At 45.8% G+C, this 19,671-nt stretch overlaps 1 protein-coding gene across 1 annotated transcript in view; it reads right to left on the bottom strand.

The window, feature by feature from the left end:
* Positions 1–15,766: 15,766 nt before the first annotated feature.
* LOC115083720 (zinc finger protein 271-like) overlaps positions 15,767–19,671 on the bottom strand; it is a 41,744-nt gene continuing 37,839 nt past the window's right edge. Inside the window, 3 exon segments of the mRNA XM_029587706.1 lie at positions 15,767–17,061; positions 17,063–17,083; positions 17,085–19,396. Coding sequence (XP_029443566.1) covers positions 16,897–17,061; positions 17,063–17,083; positions 17,085–19,396 — 2,498 coding nt within the window. The 3' untranslated portion in view covers positions 15,767–16,896.

Here is a 19,671-nt window from a genome sequence, read left to right as displayed (position 1 = left end):
CTCCTCCAGGACGATGGCCTTCTCATTCACCCGCTCCTCTCCTCCCTCCATCTGACTGCGTGGAGATTGAGCAGGCATTATTAACCGAACAAGGGGTTTCACACACGATTCAAACCATTCTTCTCGAGTCTAGAAAACCGTCCACTAGAAGAAGTTACTCCTTCAAATGGAAACGCTACACCAACTGGTGTAACGAAAGAGCTATTTCACCTATAGACTGTTCGCCAGCATCCTTACTAGATTATCTGCAGTCTCTCTATGAGTCAGGGTTGGCAACCTCTTCTATCCGAGTGCATCTCATTGCGATTGCAGCATATCATAGGCCACTCAATAACCACTCGGTGGCGGAACACCCGTTACTATCTAGATTCCTCAAGGGTCTTCTGCACTTACGCCCACTGGTGTCTAAACCACCGGTACCTTGGAATCTTAATGTGCTTCTTGAACAACTCATGCTACCTCCATTCGAACCCATGGAATCTGCACACATGAAATACCTCACCTGGAAGGTAGTGTTTTTGGTTGCCATAACCTTGGCACGCAGGGTTAGTGAGTTACAGGCACTAGTTTATTACGAACCATATTTACAGTTTCATCATGACAAAGTTTTCCTACGGACTCACCCATCGTTCCTTCCAAAGATAATTTCCACGTTCCATCTCAATCAAACCATAGACTTGCCTATATTTTTCCCAAAACCTCACTCGAATGATAGAGAGCGCTTGTTACACACCTTGGATTGGTAAAGAGCGTTAGCATACTATAAGAGAAGAACACATTCTCCCAATAGGACATCTCAACTGTTCGTATCCTTCAACCCGAATGCTCCTGGATTGCCGGTAGCAAAGCGCACAATCTCCAGTTGGATTGTACAATGCATCCAGTTTTGCTATTCCAAGAAGGGAAGCACACTTCCTTCGCTGCCAAGAGCCCATCAGCTGAGGGCTATGGCAACGTCGGTGGCGCATCTACATAACATTCAACCAGTGGACATCTGTAAGGCAGCCACTTGGTCTTCGCTGCATAACTTCACGACCCACTACTGCATAGATAAACAATCTGCAGGAGATGCGACACTAGGGCAAACCATTCTGCACACCATCTCTAAGTGATTCCACGACTGCCCACAGTATCATGCACGCTAAAAGAACATTACGACAGCATGTACTGGAGCTTGGGACTCCCATACAGCATGGCTAATTCAGCCCTGCTATCGACGGGAAAAAGCAAGTTTGCTTACCGTAAACGGTGTTTCCGTAGATAGCAGGATGAATTAGCCATGCTGACCCACCCACCTCCCTGTCAGTCGTAGCTTCCCCGCTACGCTCAAGCTTAAATACAGACTGAGGAGAACCGTTGACTCCTGCGCAGGAACCCATGCGCAGCCGCAGAGGATCAAAAAGATCTACACTCTGCTATGAAGCTCCGCCTCCCAGGCCCTGATTGACAGTTCCCATACAGCATGGCTAATTCATCCTGCTATCTACGGAAACACCGTTTACGGTAAGCAAACTTGCTTTTCTTCACTGTCTTGAAAGGGAAAATATTTCGTCCCAATAATCAAACATGTCTCCTCACACCAGTGGGTTTTCTGTGCAGGTTGCTACATAGGGCCTTGAGCACATGTTTTTGCACACATAATGATGCATGGGCTCACTTTTCCTTGTGATATGTGTGCAAAAACATGTGCTCAAGGCCCTATGTAGCAACCTACACAGAAAACCCACTGGTGTGAGGAGACATGTTTGATTATTGGGACAAAATATTTTCCCTTTCAAGACAGTGAAGAATTTACTGGACTGGGACTGAAGGTGAGTAGAGCATGTCTATCCCCCTTCATGATTCAACTCCGACCATGTGGTAGTAATAATGGCGGATGTCAGTGAGACTGGGCATTAAAATGCAGCAGAGATAGGAGGGGGATTTTCTGCATGTCTCATTAGCATACCCTTTTGTTATTACATCCCACAGAGCCACCTGTTTTTGCCGCACATGCTCAAAAATGTGCTGAAAAATAGTGCTGATTTTAGCATAGGTGTTATTAATTACGCTCCAGAATGAAGTGAATTTGTGAGATTGAATTCATTTGATCTATTGATTGCAAGGACTGATTTATTGTCTCAAATCTGTTATTTATTATTTTTATGTTATTGTTTCAGTGTTACTCACTTTGAACACTTGTTTGTAAGGCAAAAAAGAAAAGTAAATGACATGAAATTAGTTTTTTTTATCTATTGTATTTGTTGTTTTGTTACGTGATTTGAACACTTGTTTATAAGATGTTCAGGAAACGTAATAATGAAACTTCTAACATTTTATAGGCAGAGGAGGTTTTGCAAGTGCTCATATGAGCAGTTCTGCAATTCTCTTCTTACTTGTTTCATTTTCCAAGTAAAGACCAAAAATAATCAATTAGTTTTCACAGCTTTTACTTTTATGGTATTGCTTTTTCCAGTGGCTGGCACATGTTGCTTTGTGTTCGCTCTAGCTAGAAAATACAGGGAATTTGCATTCCATTATCTCCTTCTCATCCTCAGGAATCCATGTGCCTCCATCCCAGCCCATCTTCATTTTCTATTTCCTGATTCAGTGGGTCCCTGAACAGATTCCCCAGGGCCTATAACTGTGGCATGGATGTTACCTTCAACTGAAAATCCTGAACTGCCACCATCATTAGCTTCGGTACTGAAACAGAGGGTGGGCACCTTTTTATCCTGGGTGATGTACGGCCAGTATTGATTAGGTTTTCTCATTTTTAGACATAAATGGTAGCAATTGCATTGCTGAAATTTAATTTAGATGATGTAACACATAGTTGCCACATCAAAGTTCTGAGTGACAGCTGAATAGAAAGTAAGTCTATTCTATTATTTTCTGCTCCTTAGACCTATGTGGATCATTTTGAGCCTTCTCAGGTGTCTCTGCTGTGTGTACCTTTTGTCACAATCAGTACATTTAATTGGTTTCATCTCCAAATGGTTAATTTTGCTCATACCTTGACAAAAGTAAACCCCACTCATAAGCCAAGGTAGTGTAGTGGTTCGAAAGATAGTGGTTTTTGCCTTGTAGTCTGGATCACACAAACACACTAAGAAAATAATGATACCTGACTACAGATTACGTGAAAGTATGAAAAGCTATATTCTCTGTATAATAATACTTATAACAATGCAACAAAAAAAAAACCACAGGTTAAATTATAAATTCTTATATTCAGTTAACTACCAAAGGTTATATACATAAAAAAAATCAGTAGCAAAAGATATTTACAGTGACACTTCCCTTACACATTCCCAGGTGCAAGACAGTATCAGGAAATTGGGAACTCAGTGCTAGAAGGGCATCCAGAGAAGAATTAAAGACACAAACAGTCAAATAATTCAAAGGGGCATGGGATAAACACTGTAGATCCCTAAAGGCTAGAGGATGGAAATAAAGAAAAAAGTGCATGGGGGTAACTTGCTGGTATGGTGATTACTGCTCTTAACCAATGAGCCTTTATACCTTTGATGCATCTCTATCATTGCTCTCTGCTTCAACGGCAGGTGGAAAAGAGAAAAAGGGGAATTGGATTCAGACAGCAACAAACAAGGACCCTGACTTTTACGGTCTGGGAAACTGATCAGTACGGGGGTGACGTATACGGCACAGCAGATACTACCATAAGCTTGCTGGGCAGACTGGATGGACTGTTTGGTCCTTTTCTGCTGTCATTTCTATGTTTCTATGTGTCACAGGTCTGCAGGATGGCTAAAGGTGCTCTTCTTTCTGATCTGATCTCCAACCTGTCTCTCTTAGCTTTTATGCTCCAATTTGGGCTTCCTGCCCAACTATTGTATATGAAGCTGCAGCTGCTCTATTCCTAACCTAATCTTTGTTATGTAGAAGAGTTCGGCTTCTAACCTAATCTTAGTTATACAGGAAATGACCTTGAAGTTGGTCTGTGAGTTCTGCTTGTTCCAACAACCTCCCGCTTTTCTCATACATTTGTGTCTTCACATTGTTAATCTGGGCCACGGCGGTGAGAGCGCCAAATCCTAACCACTAGACCAGGATTAACAACATCCTCTAACTGCCAGAAAAACTTCCACACAGTTATGTCAAGTTTGATCTCAGTCTCTCAAATTCACTGCTTTTGGAATCCATAAAGTGTTATATACACAGGCAACATGTCTAGATTCAGCAGGAAGTTCTTTTTATCAGGCCTGTGACACACAATATAGTTGCAATTATTTCTATATCTTTCTACCATCTTTCTTGGTCTCTAATTGCATCATTTTATTCTTGAGGTCTTCTCTCTCTCCATCCCATCCACAGAATTGTCACTTGCTACTGACACCTCTATCAGAAATTCTGTTCTTGTACTTCTTCCTTTACCACAATATCCTGTTTTCTTGCATTAAGCTTTCTCTCAGTTGGAATAGGAATATCTATCCCAAAGGGGTCTCCATTATGTACCATATACAATGCTCTTTGCTGAGGCTGTGTCTGTTGTGCCACATTTATGTCCATGTTTAAGTTCTTATATCTTTTGTTTATTTGTAGATTTGGTCCCTCCCGGCGCACTTAACTGAAACAGTCCATGTCGGGGGACCATGAACACTACTTACTGAGATGTTGTCTTTTAAGCTAATAAAACTTACACTTTGAATAGATTATATATAGATTGTGGATTTGAACTCTTTTCCAAATCATTACTACTGGATATGATTATTTAGCTGTTTTGGGGTTCCCACCTATTTTACTTGGCTGTGATGCATCTTGTCCATACTCCACTGTCCTGAGTTGCAATTATCAATCTCTCATCTTCGGTCTAACCTCACCTCCTCTTAACCATTCCTTAGTCTGATCTTAATTCATGTGGGGTTTCTGAAGCAAATCTCTAAATTTGCCTCTATATTTGTGCTTTTCTTAATTGTTCCTTGTGTGCTGGTTAAATTCTTTAAAGAGTTTTTTTCTCTTGTTTTGAAAACTCCATTGCCTCTTTCCCATCATCTGCTGGTAAATTCTTACTCATTCCTTCCACTCACAGAAATTGTTATCAGAGTTTAAGGATGGAGACCGATTTTGGCTGCTTACTTTCATACTTCAGCACTGTTTGAGCATGGGGATCTGTTGATGTTATGTTTGAAAGCCTATAACAGCAGCTCTTTCTACATAATCTATTTCTACTCATACCACCTTCAGCTCTTGGAATGAACAAGCTCAGCATACACTGACTCTTACAAATTACTTGATGTACACGAAGAACCTTTTTGTTCTTACATCCAACTGTTTAAGATCTTAATTGGGCCCAAATATTCCAAAACTATAGGTCAGTGCAGGAATTACAAGTCAATTGATAGCTTGTATGTTATTTTGTGTTAAAGAACTGTTGAAAATCAATTACAGTCTCCTACAGTATTCTTTATTGGTCTTTTCTCTCAGTAACTTGTGCTTAATTTTGCACCTTCATTCACTGCTAGAGATTTGTAAATACGCTCCTGCTCAAGTTTTCAGTTTTACTTAATTTTCCTTACAGAAAGTCACAGCAGCACATTTATCCAGGCCAAATGTCATCTTAATATCATCTGAGAAACTCTTCACTACTCTCAGCTGTTCCAAAAAATGTTGATCACAGGAGCTATAAAGCTTTAAATCATCTACAGGTGCGATGTCTGTGGATTATCATCATCCCTGGAAGTAAAGTGAAATCCATGACTTAAAGAGTACTTTGAGGGTTCAGTGCCAGGCAAAATAAAAATGGTGGTAGGGAATATCCCTGAAATATTCCTTGCTGGATCTTGATACTAGGGAAAACATATTGTCAATCTTCATAATTCAAAGGAGTTACATCTGCCACATTCAGATAGTAATCTTGATAAACAATCTAGGATTCACTCTTTATATTTCAAGACAATGTATTTTCCAAGAGTGTGGGATACTATCAAAATCTTATCTATAGTCTATCCAGGCTATATGGAGGTCTTGACCTGTCTTGACGGCTTTATTCAACATCAACTGGTCCTTAGTTCCATGTACCACTCTCCTATTGCCCTTCTGGTCTACTTCCATGATTTTATGAAGCTAGTACGATCCTATATTCTGTCTGCTTCCATTGCGGTGAGCAGCTTGTAGATTGTAGGTAGGCATATACTGGGTGATCATTTTTGTAGATGTTACTTGCAACTACATTGGGGAGAAGTAGTCTTCCTGTTATTAACCATTAAGATATTAAAAGAAAATTAGGTCTTACCTCCAATAATTTTCATTCCTGTAGTACCAAGGATCAGTCCAAACTCCTGGGTTTTGCCTCCGCACCAGCAGATGGAGACAGAGCAAGATTTGACAGGCTCTGCCATAAGTACCAGGGTGCCACCCACAGCCTGTCAGTATAACGTAATGTCGAAGCAGAATGCCCCGGAACTGAAAACTAACTATATACAGGAAGCTCAACCGGGTAACCTTTGGGTCACTGCCCCCAACGAGAGACCTGCCCCAGGAACAAGGTAAACAGCGAAATAACTGCACATAATGAACCCCACCAAAATATTAGTGGAAAACAGCGGACTCTCCGAGACTGAGAATATATAGTGAGGGTGGGACTCTGGACTGATCTTTGGTACAGGAAAGAAAATTATCGGAGGTAAGACCTAATTTTCTTTTCCCTGTACGTACCGGATCAGTCCAGACTCCTGGGATGTACCAGAGCTGAAACTACTTGGGCTGGATCCGGAGAGGCCCGCTCTCAAAACGCCCCCTCCGAAACTGCCCTCCCTTGAGCCCTGGACATCCAGCCGATAATGACGCGCGAAGGAATGCTACGATTTCCAAGTTGCAGCCCTACAGATCTCCTGCGGAGAAATCTGGATGCACTCCACCCAGGAAGCCGCCTGGGATCGTGTCGAATGTGCATTCAGACCCAGCTGTAGAGGTCTACCACTGAGCAAATATGAGGAGCTTATGGTTTCCTTCAACCAATGAGATATGGTGACTTTTAGAAGCCATATTACCCCTTTTTGGACCCTTGCAAAGAACAAAGAGGTGATCCGACAAACGAAAGTCATTAGTCACTTCTAGATAGCGTAGGAGCACCCTATGCAAGCCCAGCTTCTTCAGATCCTTCAAGACTGGATCAGACTTGTCGATATCAGAAAATGATGGAAGATCCACTGACTGATTCAAATGAAACGAAGAAACAAATTTGGGCAGGCAAGAGGGAACCGTTCGCAAACTAACTCCAGACTCAAAGATCCGCAAGAAAGGCTCCCTACAGGACAGGGCCTGAAGCTCAGACACACTGCGTGCTGACGAAATTGCCACCAAAAACACGGCCTTCAGTGTAAGGTCCTTAAGAATCACCCTCCTTAGGGGCTCATAAGGTGGCGCACACAGGGCCTTGAGGACCACATTCAAATTCCAGGAGGAACATGGAACATTCAAAGGCGGACGTAACTGCTTCACCCCTTTCAAGAACCGGGCAACATCAGGATGCGCTGCCAGAGGCCTCCCTTCCAAAGACCCCCGGAAGCAACCGAGGGCTGCCACCTGTACCCGCAATGAACTACAGGATAACCCCTTCGCTAAACTGTCTTGAAGAAAGGCCAAAATAGCGGATACTGACGCTCGGGTAGATGGGATCGACCGAACAACGCACCATGATTCGAAAACCTTCCACACTTGCACATACGCCAAGGACGTCAACCTCTTACGTGACCTCAGAAGGGTGGACACCACCGCATCCGAATAACCTTTGCCTTTTAGCCTTCGCCTAAACGCCATGCCGCTAGACAAAAGCGATCTACCTAATCGAAACACATGGGTCCCTGATGAAGATGATTCGGTAGGCTCGGGAAATGCAGCGGGTCCTCCACTGCAAGACTGACGAGATCTGCAAACCACGGCCGTCGAGGCCACTCGGGAGCCACCAGAATTACCTCGGAGGGATGGGCCTCTATTCGATAAAGAACCTTGCCGATCAGTGGCCAGGGCGAAAGACATACAAAAGAGCAGTTGTCGGCCAGGGCAAACGCCAAGGCATCCACGCCCTCTGACGGGCAAAGAATCGTGGGGCCTTGGCATTCTTGAAGGTAGCCATCAGATCTATGGCCGGCGTGCCCCATCTGTCGCAGATGAGTTGAAAGGCCCTGTCCGCCAGTTCCCATTCTCTGGGATCGAGTTGATGTAGACTCAAGAAGTCTGCATGAATGTTGTCAACCCCTGCTACGTGGGACGCAGCTATGCTGACAAGGTGACGCTCTGCCCACTGTATCAGAAGGCGAGCTTCCAATGCCACCGGCTGACTCCTGGTTCCCCCCTGATGACTGATGTAGGCCACTGTGGTTGCATTTTCTGTCAGAATCCTGACCGACTTTCCCTGAATCAGGGGGAGAAAGGTCTGCAAGGCCAGCCGCGCCGCCCTGGTCTCCAGCCGATTGATCGACCAGCGAGACTCAGTCAGGAACCAGCATCCCTGGACGGACTTCCGTAGACAAACCACTCCCCAACCAAAGAGACTCGCATCTGTGGTGACCACCGTCCATTCCGGCGTCATGAGTGGAACTCCCCGAAGAAAGTTGTCAGAACACAGCCATCACCCTAGACTGGCGCAGGCCAGATTTGTCAACGGCAACGGGAGGTAGAATTGCTTGGGCACTGGACTCCAGCAGGAAAGCAACGCTGATTGTAAGGGCCGCATGTGTGCGAAAGACCAGGGGACCAATTCCAGCATTGAAGCCATGGAGCCTATCATCTGTAGGTAATCCCAAACTGTCAGCGGTTGTTTCAGCAGTAAGGACCTGACCTGTCCCTGCAATTTGTGACAGCGCCCAGACGAGAGGAAGACCGCCCCTTGATGCGTGTCGAATAAAGCTCCCAAAAACTCCAGCGACTGTAAGGGAGTGAGCTGACTCTTGGTGGTATTGACTACCAAACCTAGAGACCGCAACAGTTGAAGCACTCGGCTGATCGCCGACAGACATAGGGACTCTGATTTTGCTCGAATCAACCAATCGTCCAGATATGGGTGCACCAACAATCCCTCCCATCGCAGCTGAGCCGCAACTACCACATTGATCTTGGTGAAAGTTCTGGGAGCTGTCGCCAGTCCGAACGGCAACGCCTGAAATTGGTAATGTTTTCCTATAACATAGAACTGGAGATGCTTCTAATGATCCTTCCTGATGCCGATGTGCAAGTATGCCTCCGTGAGATCCAGAGATGCCAGGAATTCTCCCGGACGCACTGAAGCAATTACTGACCGCAACGTTTCCATGCGAAAACGAGGAATCCGCAGGCATCTGTTGTCGCACTTTAGGTCTAGGATGGGACAGAAGGACCCTTCATTCTTTGGCACGACTAAGTATATGGAGTAATGTCCTTTTCATTGCTCCAGGGGTGGTACTGGAACAATTGCTCCCAGGTCCAGCAGACAAACCAAAGTCTGCTGGATTTATTTATTTATTTAAAAACATTTCTATACCGTTGCTAAGTAAAATACTATCGTAACGGTTTACATGTAGGCACATATTTCATGTAGGTGGAAGTGTACTATAGTACATTCTAACAGGTGCCGTCAAAGATTCGGTTACAATATATCATTATACATAGTTGTTTAGCGAAGTAGTTCATGACCAATTGTACCAAGGTACTTACACGGGTGGTTTTATCACACATATTATTATAGTTATGCTTATTGTAATGTAGAGTTCATAGACTAATCTACTGTAATGTTCTAAGTACTGTGTGTTGGTGCCTTTCTGTCTTCCTCAATAATTTCTCTCTATTCTCTCGTCTCTTTGCAAAATGCTTGTTTAAAAAGCCATGTTTTAAACTTTTCTTGAATGCCTTGAGATCACTTTGTTGTCTGATCTCTGGAGGCATTGAGTTCCAGATTATGGGTCCTGCTAGTGATAGGGCTCTCTCTCTCATTTGTGTCAGTCTTGCTGTTTTAACTCAGCGGTTCTCAACCTGGGGGTCGCGACCCCGGCGGGGGTCGAACGACCACAACACAGGGGTCGCCTAAAGCAGGGTCCCCAACCACCGGTACCGGGCCGTTGGGGTTTTTTGCTGGTCCGAGACTATTTTTTCTGCCAGTCGCGTTTTTTTGGGCTTGTTGGGCGGGACTTGTGCTCTGAATCAGGGCGGACTGTAACAGAGCACAAGTTGGGCGGGACTTGTGCTCTGTTACAGTGATTGGCTGCTGCTGCTGCGATGAAGCCTGTCCATAGCAGGCGCACCCTATCCCTATATTGCAGCAGTAAGCCAATCAGAGCAGGAGCTGCAAGCCTTGTTGATGCATACGTCAGGAGCACATTTTGTGGGCAGACCCAGCCAGCACAGCATCGCACGTGGGCGGAACGGGAAGACCAGCAGCACCAGCGTTGGAGAAAAAACAGCAAAGGAAACCAGAGTGTGCAGCTACAGCCAGGTATCAGGAGGGAGGAGTGAGTTAGTATGTTGGAGGAGAGGGTAATGAGTGTGTGGGGGCCGGGATTGTACTGGGGGGAATGAGTGTGTGGGGGCCAGACATGTGCTCGGAGAGGGTTAGGGAGGTGGGAATGATGTGTGTGGGGCCAGAGATGTGCTGGGAGGGGGGGGAATGAGAGTGTGGGGGGCCAGAGATGTGCTGGGAGGGGGGGGGGGAAATGAGAGTGTGGGGGGCCAGAGATGTGCTGGGAGGGGGGGGGAATGAGAGTGTGGGGGGCCAGAGATGTGCTGGGAGGGGGGGAATGAGAGTGTGGGGGCCCAGAGATTTGCTTGGAGGGAGGGCTGGGGAGAGGGGTATGAGTATGTGAGGGCATTAACTGCTATAAAAAATAAAATGTTTCAATCTCATGTGTTTTGGGCTTGTTTTTTTTGGAAAAAAAGTGCTTGTTCGTTCATGAAAACCCTGGCAACACTGCCGGAGCCGCACGGGCAGGAAGGAGGAGGCGCTTCAGCTGCGTGCAGAAGAGGAGCAGCGGGCCGGGAAGACTAGGGCCGCTGCAGAGGCCCATCCTGTGGCAACCCGTAAAGAAGAGGCCCAGAGGTAAGAGAGAGGTGTGTGCGAGTATGAGATGAGTTGAGAGACTGTGTGTGTTTGCAGAGACAGCATGTGAGAGCCTCTGTGAGTGTGAAAGAGACAGCATGTAAGAGTGAGAGCCTGTGCTTGAGCAAGGCAGCATGTGGGGGTGTGAGAGAGCCTGTGTGTGAGACTCAGACAGCCTGTGCCAGTGAGAGCCTGTGTATGTGTGTGTGAGAGAGAAATGCATGTGAGAATGAGAACCTGACTGTGTGTTTGAGGGAAGAAGACAGGTGGAGAGAAAAGAAATAGAAAAAAAGGCAATATTAAAGGAAATGGCAAAAAATTAGAAAGGGAAGCAGATGTAAAAAAATATATTTATTTTTTTTATAGCAGTTAATGCCCCTCACATACTCATACCCCCCTCCCCCACCCCCCTACAAGCAAATCTCTGGCCCCCACACTCTTTCCCCCCTCCCTAAACCCCTCCTAGCACATCTTGGTCCCACACTCTCATTCCTCCCCCTCTGTAACCCCTCCGAGCACATCTATGGCTCCACACACACTGATTCCCCCCTCCCTAACCCCTCCTAGCACATCTCTGGCCCCCACATACTCATTCCTCTCTCCTCAGCCCCCTCCAAGCACATCTCTGCCCCCCACACACATTCCCACCTCTCTAACCCCTCCGAGCACATCTCTGGCCCCCCACACGCTGATTCCCTCCTCCCAGCACATCTCTGGTCACCACACTCTCATTCCCCCCCTCCGTAACCCCTCCGAGCACATCTCTGGCCCCCCACACGCTGATTCCCTCCTCCCAGAACATCTCTGGTCACCATACACTCATTCCCCCTCCCTACATCCTAATTCCTCCCCTCCTGCTACCTGGCTGTAGCTGCACACTCTGGATTCCTTTGCTGTTGCGCTCCAATGCTGTGCTGCTCTTCCCGTTCCGCCCACGTGAGATGCTGTGCAGTGCTGGCTAGGTCTGCCCACAAAATGTGCTCCTGACGTGTGCATCAACAAGGCTTGCAGCTCCTGCTCTGATTGGCTTACTGCTGCAATATAGGGATAGGGTGCGCCTGCTATGGACAGGCTTCATCGCAGCAGCCAATCACTGTAACATGATTCAGAGCACAAGTCCCGCCCAACAAGCCCAAAAAAACACGACTGGCAGAAAAAATAGCCCAATTAAAAGCAACCCGCGAATCGGAAAAAAAAACCGCGAATGACTACAAAAAGAAGCCCAATCTCGCGGTAAATAAGCGAGGTTGGCAACACTGGTGCCAATAGCAGCAATCAGCGCCTCCCCAATAGCCACGTGGCAGCAGTGGCAGTAATTAGATTAATTGTTTGACTCAGCTGGAGGTGACAAGTATGAAGTGGGATGTGAAATCAGCTTGATCTGGTGGAGAATTAGCATTGCTGTTACACATGAACTGTATTTGGCAAACATTATTAAAGGGAGCCAGGATAATCAATTGAAGGCTGCAGCTGAGGACTGATTCATTATGACTCATGTAGAAATTAGTGCATTTTCCAGATTAGTCTGCATAACACAATTCTCAACATTCAGCATTATTTCTGCTGCATAGACTTTTATCTGAGAGGCTCTGAGGTTGTGAGGGAGCCAGTAAGAGTGAGAGCATGAGTGTGTATGAGAAAATCCAGGGGAGTAAGAGTGTGTGTGAGTGGGGGGGGGGGGGGGGGGAGAGAGTGTCTTACACCCTGAGAGTGTATCAGTGTCTGTGAGAGTGAGAGGTTATGGTGGGTATAAGAGCATGAATGTGTAAGTATGTGACAGTGTATGTGTGAGAGAGAATGGACATGTGAGTGTATGTGTGAGAGAGAGAGGATAACCTCCTAATCCTCGACAATATCAGGGTGACTGGAAATCAAGAGCTCCCATGTATGGACAGCAGGGGCTTTTTAAAATCCTTATTAGTTTTAATTATTGTGTGTTATTTGATATATGTGCTGTTTTGAAATATTATTGGTGTGTGGGAAATTATAAAAATGTATATGATTTTAATTAATAGAAATTCTATTTATCAGTAATTTTAAAATATTCTTTTATTAGTATGGTTTTACTATTATAACTGATGCTTTATGTTTCTTAATTTTATTGTTTTATGAGGAATGGTGGTTCTGTTTATAAATGTCATAATAAATAAGTATGCACTAAAATCCAACCCCATCCATAACCCCGCCCCCATATGACCAAACCCCACCCTCACCCTCGCCCTGCGAGGGCGGGGCAAGGGCGGGGCAAGGGGTCACCGCAACATGAGGAACTGTATTTCGGGGTCACGGCATTAGAAAGGTTGAGAACCACTGTTTTAACTGATGGAATGGTTAGGAGTGCTTTATTTGCTGATTGGAGGTACCTGTGTGGAGTGTGTACCCGTAATGCTGTGTTCAGCCAATCAGATTTCTCATCATAAATTAATTTGTGAATGATGCATAGGGTTTTGTATTTAATTCTGTGTTCAATTGGTAGCCAGTGTAACTCTGCTAGGGTTTCAGTTATATGGTCTCTCCTTCTTTTTCCGGTTAGTATTCTAGCTGCTGTGTTCTGAAGTATTTGCAGTGGTCTTAATGTCGTATTAGGTAGTCCTAGCATGAGGGCATTGCAGTAGTCTGTACTAGAGAAAATTAGTGCCTGTAGAATTGTTCGGAAGTCATTCTGAGTTAGTAGTGGTTTAAGTTTTCTGAGTACCATGAGCTTTGCATAACCTTCCTTTACTTTTAGTGATATGTGTTGTTTCAGATTGATTTCAGGATCTATAATTATTCCCAGGTTGCGTACTTTTCCAGTTAGTTTGACGCTTGTCGGCGTACCCGCACGGGGATGGGAAAAATCGAGGACGGGGTTGGCGTGCAAAATCTAAAGCGTAGCCGTGTCTTATCACCGAGAGCACTCATTGATCCGTCGTGATTGTGGTCCATTCCTCGTAGAAGAGAGAGACAATCTGCCCCCTACCCTGGGTACGGAGGAATGGACCAGCCGGACATCATTGTGCTGACTTAGCACCAGGGGTCGATTGGGAGGAAACAGGCCTACCAAAGCGCCTACCTCGAAAGGGCTGTGACTGCTGCCTGCCCCCCCCCCCCCCGACCAGTAGGAAGGGGAAGGGGTACCTGGACGAGAGGTACGGGCTTTTCGATTTCCCCGAAACCATGATCTAGATGAGAAAGTTCCCCTGGGATGCGCTTTGTCCTCTGGAAGACGATAGCCCTTATTCTCGCCCAGTAGCTGAATCATATCGTCCAGTTCCTTCCCAAACAAAAGCTTACCCTTGAAGGGTAAGGAGCCCAGTCTGGACTTAGAAGCCCCATCCGCGGACCAGTTCCGCAACCACAATAGCCTTCTCGCCGAGACGGCCGAAACCATAGAGCATGCGGAGGTTCGCAGAAGACAGTACAGGGCATCCGCACTATAAGCCATGACCGCCTCAAGGCGGCCAACCTGTCGGGCTTCCTCCTCCGACAGGCCTTCGTTGGCGAAGAGCTGTTGAACCCAACGCAGACGGCCCTTAGTGCGAAATTACTACAAATTGCCGCTCGCGCCCCAAGGGCGGAGACTTCAAATATCTTCTTCAGCTGGACCTTCAGTTTCCGATCCTGGAGATCCTTCAGCGCCATGGTCCCCATGACCAGAGTAGTTGTCCTCTTCGTCACCGCTGACACCGCTGCGTCCACTTTGGGAACTCACAGAACGTCCAAGGCATCCTCGGGCAAAGGATAAAGCTTATCCATAGCCTTGTGACCTTCAACCCCAAGTCCGGGGTATCCCATTCTCAAAAGAGCAAGGCCGTAGCCGAAAAATGAAAGGGAAAGGTCGTGGGAGGACCACTCAGGCCCAACAACATCGGATCCATCGAGCCGAGACTCCTCAGGAGGCGTAGCGATCCCTAACTCCTCCAGAATCACGGGAATGAGAGGGCCAAGTTCATCCCTACGGAAGAGACGAATCACCCTGGGATCATCGCCCTCCGAGGCCTGGCTCTGTCGCGTACCACCTTGAGATGGACTGCCATCTCCGTCTACCCCCCTCGGGGGTGGGGACGGCCCCTCCAAATCCTCCTGGTCCGTGGACTCTGCTGGTGAGTCTGAGTCCTCCTGGGGAGGGAGAGCCCTCAATGGTCGTTTTGAGCGCGGGGGTTCTGCCGTGGCCCCCGGCCGGGGGCGGCCCTTATCTGCAGGCTGTGGCCCCTTGGACCCTCCTGCCGCCAAAGAGTGCCATTTGTGGGCCTTGCAGGCCTTAAAAGCCCTATGCATCACCACAATAAATTCGGACGAAAATGAGGAGCAGGAGACATCAGAATCTGCTCCTGTGTCGTCCCCTGCCCCTTCTCCTAAGGCTCCCGCCGGGGAGAGCGACCACGGAACCGGTCTTTGAGGGGAGAGGGAGGGCAGCAAATTTCTGCCCCCCCCCCCCCAGCAATCGGCGGCATGATTGGCGCCACTGATGGAGCCGGAGCCAAAATAGCGGCTTTTGCCGCGCCGGCCGGGAGCTGCCTGGGGAGGGACGCAGGGAGCTCCCCAAAGGCGATAGTCATGGTGCTCCAATGAACCACCACCCCCGGAGCCGACCCCGTGGTCCCTTCACCGCCAGGGATGCAGGCTAAGCACAGCCCATCCCTGGATCCCTGGAAAGGCGTGCGCCGAGCCGCAGGCCGCGCCACGTGGCATCGTGAATCAGGCCGACTCAAAAGCAAAAACAAAAAACATTAAACTATTGGGGGAACCGGGAATCGCCCTTAGACCGCCGCAGCTGAAGCCGAACGAGGGCAAAAACGTTTACTTTTTTTTTTTTTTTTTTTACAACGCTGTCCCTCGGCGAGTGCTGAAGCGGTCTGGCTGGGGTTAGTGATCTGGGCTCCCCAGTATCACCCCGGTTGGGCTGGAACTAACCTGCAGGGTCCTCAACCCTAAGCCTCAGCAGCCTACCAATCAGGGGGGATGGTCCCCTCAGGACCTGGCAACCCCCTGGGAGGCTCAGACCTGCGCTGATCTCCAAACTTCGAACTGCTTCTGAGTTTTGTTTTTTTTTAAACTTAGAGGAAGAAATGGAAACAAACACTAACTACCTATACAAACCCCTTTTCTCCCTTTTTTTTTTTCTTTTTTTAAATCAGGGAAGACTGTGGGCCAAGCACCCGGACCATCTGCTGGAGACAGACTAATACTGACAGGCTGTGGGTGGTACCCTGGTACTTATGGCAGAGCCTGTCAAATCTTGCTCAGTCTCCACTCCTGGTGCGGAGGCAAAACCCAGGTGACTGGACTGATCGGTATGTACAGGGAACTCTGTCTGATCAATTAATTTTACAGTTTGCGAGATCTTAGTGTAGAGATAACTCCTTGAGCCAAGAAATGAACATCCCATTAGGACTCTCCCATTCTGAGACTTTTTTTTTTTAAATTGGCTTCCAGCTCTCTTTGTTACTTCTAGCTATTGCATAGTTTTGATGTCCACCTTTTCCATATTCTCCTATATGCTGGCCAACCATTCTGCTTCTCTCTTATACTCCATGGGATCTTCATACAAACGTTCTCCAAAACTCTTCTGTTTCAGCTTTCGTCAGTGCTGTTAACTGCACTAATGGTCTTTCTCCTTTCCCTATGGTGTTATGACTCAGGTCCTAGCTGGATTCAGGGAACACTACCCTAATGGTGGTGCAGGACTGCAGGTCAAGGCTTGGGCCTGCCTTCCGCCTAACCAGCACCCTCACCCGCAGGTTGAGCCCTTGGGTTCTGGGGGTCAATAGGTCTCTGCTGCGGCTGTATAACATGGTGAGTCAGAAGCAAGACTTGGATAGGCTGATAAGGTTGGAGCAAGGCTTCGACAGCCTGATAAGGCTGGAGAAAAGCTTGGATAAGCTGGTATGAGAGATTAACCGTTCTTCTCACTCAGTGCACGTAAATATTTTGTCTCCTGTGTGGGTCATCTGGTGGATTTTCAAGTAAGAAGACCGAGTGAAGCTTTTATCACATTCAGTGCATGTATACGGTTTATCTCCTGTGTGGGTCCTCTGGTGGATTTTCAAGTAAGAAGACTGAGTGAAGCTTTTTATCACATTCAGGGCATGTATTATGGTTTGTCTCCAGTATGGATCCTCTGGTGGATTTTTAAGTTACAAAACCGAGTGAAGCTTTTATCACATTCAGTGCATGTATATGGTTTGTCTCCTGTGTGGGTCCTCTGGTGCATTTTTAAGCCAGAAGACTGAGTGAAGCTTTTATCACATTCAGGGCATGTATATGGTTTGTCTCCTGTATGGGTCCTCTGGTGGGTTTTCAATTGAGAAGACTGAATGAAGCTTTTATCACATTCAGGGCATGTATATGGTTTGTCTCCTGTGTGGATCCTCTGGTGGATTTGTAAGTAATAAAAACAAGTGAAGCTTTTATCACATTCAGGGCATGTATATGGTTTATCTCCTGTATGGGTCCTCTGGTGGTTTTTCAAGCCAGAAGACTGAGTGAAGCTTTTATCACATTCAGGGCATGTATATGGTTTATATCCTGTGTGGATCCTCTGGTGGATATTCAAGAGAGAAGACTGAGTGAAGCTTTTATCACATTCAGTGCATGTATATGGTTTATCTCCTGTGTGGGTCCTCTGGTGGATTTTCAAGTTAGAAAAAAGAGTGTAGCTTTTATCACATTCAGGGCATGTATATGGTTTATCTCCTGTATGGGTCCTCTGGTGGATTTTCAAGCCAGAAGACTGAGTGAAGCTTTTATCACATTCAGTGCATGTATATGGTTTGTCTCCTGTATGGGTCCTCTGGTGGATTTTCAAGTGAGAATTATGATTGAAGCTTTTATCACATTCAGTACATGGATATGGTTTATCTCCTGTGTGGGTCCTCTGGTGGATTTTCAAGGTAGAAGACTGTGTGAAGCTTTTATCACATTCAGTGCATGTATATGGTTTGTCTCCTGTGTGGGTCCTCTGGTGGCTTATCAAGCTAGAAGACTGAGTGAAGCTTTTATCACATTCAGGGCATGTATATGGTTTTTCTCCTGTGTGGGTCCTCTGGTGGATATTCAAGAGAGAAGACTTAGTGAAGCTTTTATCACATTCAGTGCATGTATATGGTTTCTCTCCTGTGTGGGTCCTCTGGTGTCTTTTCAAGGTAGAAGACTGAGTGAAGCTTTTATCACATTCAGTGCATGTATATGGTTTTTCTCCTGTGTGGATCCTCTGGTGGATTTTCAAGAGAGAAGACTTAGTGAAGCTTTTATCACATTCAGGGCATGTATATAGTTTTTCTCCTTTGTGGATCCTCTGGTGGATTTTCAAATGTGAGAACTTAGTGAAATCTTTATTACACTCAGTACATGAAAACTGTCTATCTCCTGGGTGAGTCCTAGCATGCTTTTCTAGATTTAATTGATTAATGAACTTTTTATCGCATTCAGTAAATGTAAGAGTCTTTTTTTCCATGTGCGTCCTTTGATGGATTTCTAGCTGTGATTTCTGATAAAAGATTCTATCACACTCAGTACATGTAAATTGTTTTTCTCCTGTGTGGGTCCTTTGGTGCCTTTTCAGCTCTGATACAAAAATAAACTTTTTATCGCACATGGTACACATAAGTACTTTCTCATCAGTCTCAGCTTTTTGGTTCATCACCATATCTTGCTTTCGAATTACAATTGCTCCATTCACAGAACAAGAAAACATTCTCTCTTCTGTCTGCATTTTCTGTTGCTGTGTTAAAGAAAACTTACAATTGTTAGATTCCCAACCATTAAAGGGTCTCTTATCTTTGTGTGTCCTTAGATGTATTTGTAAGGATTCCTTGCAAGAGAAATGTTTCTTACATTCAATACAAGTGAAAGTTTTCCCTAGAACATGGGTTCTTTTGTGTAATTTCAATGTTAACTTCTGTTTGAAACATTTCCCACATTGAGAGCATAGAAAGGGTCTCTGGCCAGTGTGGGTTCTCTTATGCACTAATAAATTATATTTTCTATCAAAGTTTCTTCCACAGGTTTCGCACTGAAAGGATTTCTTCCTTTCTGCCCTTGTCTGGTGAAGGTCCGAAGTCATGTGATCACTATTACTTTGGAAGGAAGTCTTTGATCTCTGGTGGAGGTTAGCAGTCGTGTGATAACTGTTACTATTCCGGAAGAGTCTCTCTGCTCTCAAGTGTCTCTGGTGCTCATCGATGTCTGTGAGCTCCGGGTCACTTTTCTCACATGCAGGGACTCCATCCATTGAGTCTCCTGCAGGGTTGCACTGATTCTTTTCTGATTGCTGCTGACTTTGGCTCATTTCTTTACCAGCAGTCCACTGGGAAAGATTTTCACAGATGTTTCCCGATTGTCTTGATTTTAGTTGCAGTATTATAGGACATTCCTCTTGATTCTTCTCTTCTTGTACAACCTTAATATCTGTTGGATAAAAATAGGAAACCAAATAAAATGGATATTGGATTATGCCTTGTGAAGATAAAGTGAATTTTCAAAAGTTGTGCATATAACAGTTACATGTGTAAAATAGCATATATACAAGTATATGCTATTTTAGAAACCTCAAAATACAAATGTAAATCAGGGGCCAGAAGTAAATTTGTATGTATAAAAAAAGGGATAGGCCCAACATTTACACAGTAAGTAGCTATTTTATATGCAATTTATGCATGTAAATACAGCAACTTACTCGCATA

The sequence above is a fragment of the Rhinatrema bivittatum genome, chromosome 2, assembly GCF_901001135.1.
Source record: "Rhinatrema bivittatum chromosome 2, aRhiBiv1.1, whole genome shotgun sequence".
NCBI lineage: Eukaryota > Metazoa > Chordata > Amphibia > Gymnophiona > Rhinatrematidae > Rhinatrema > Rhinatrema bivittatum.
Note: the sequence above shows the minus strand (reverse complement) of the source record. Positions and strands in the feature narration are given on the sequence as shown.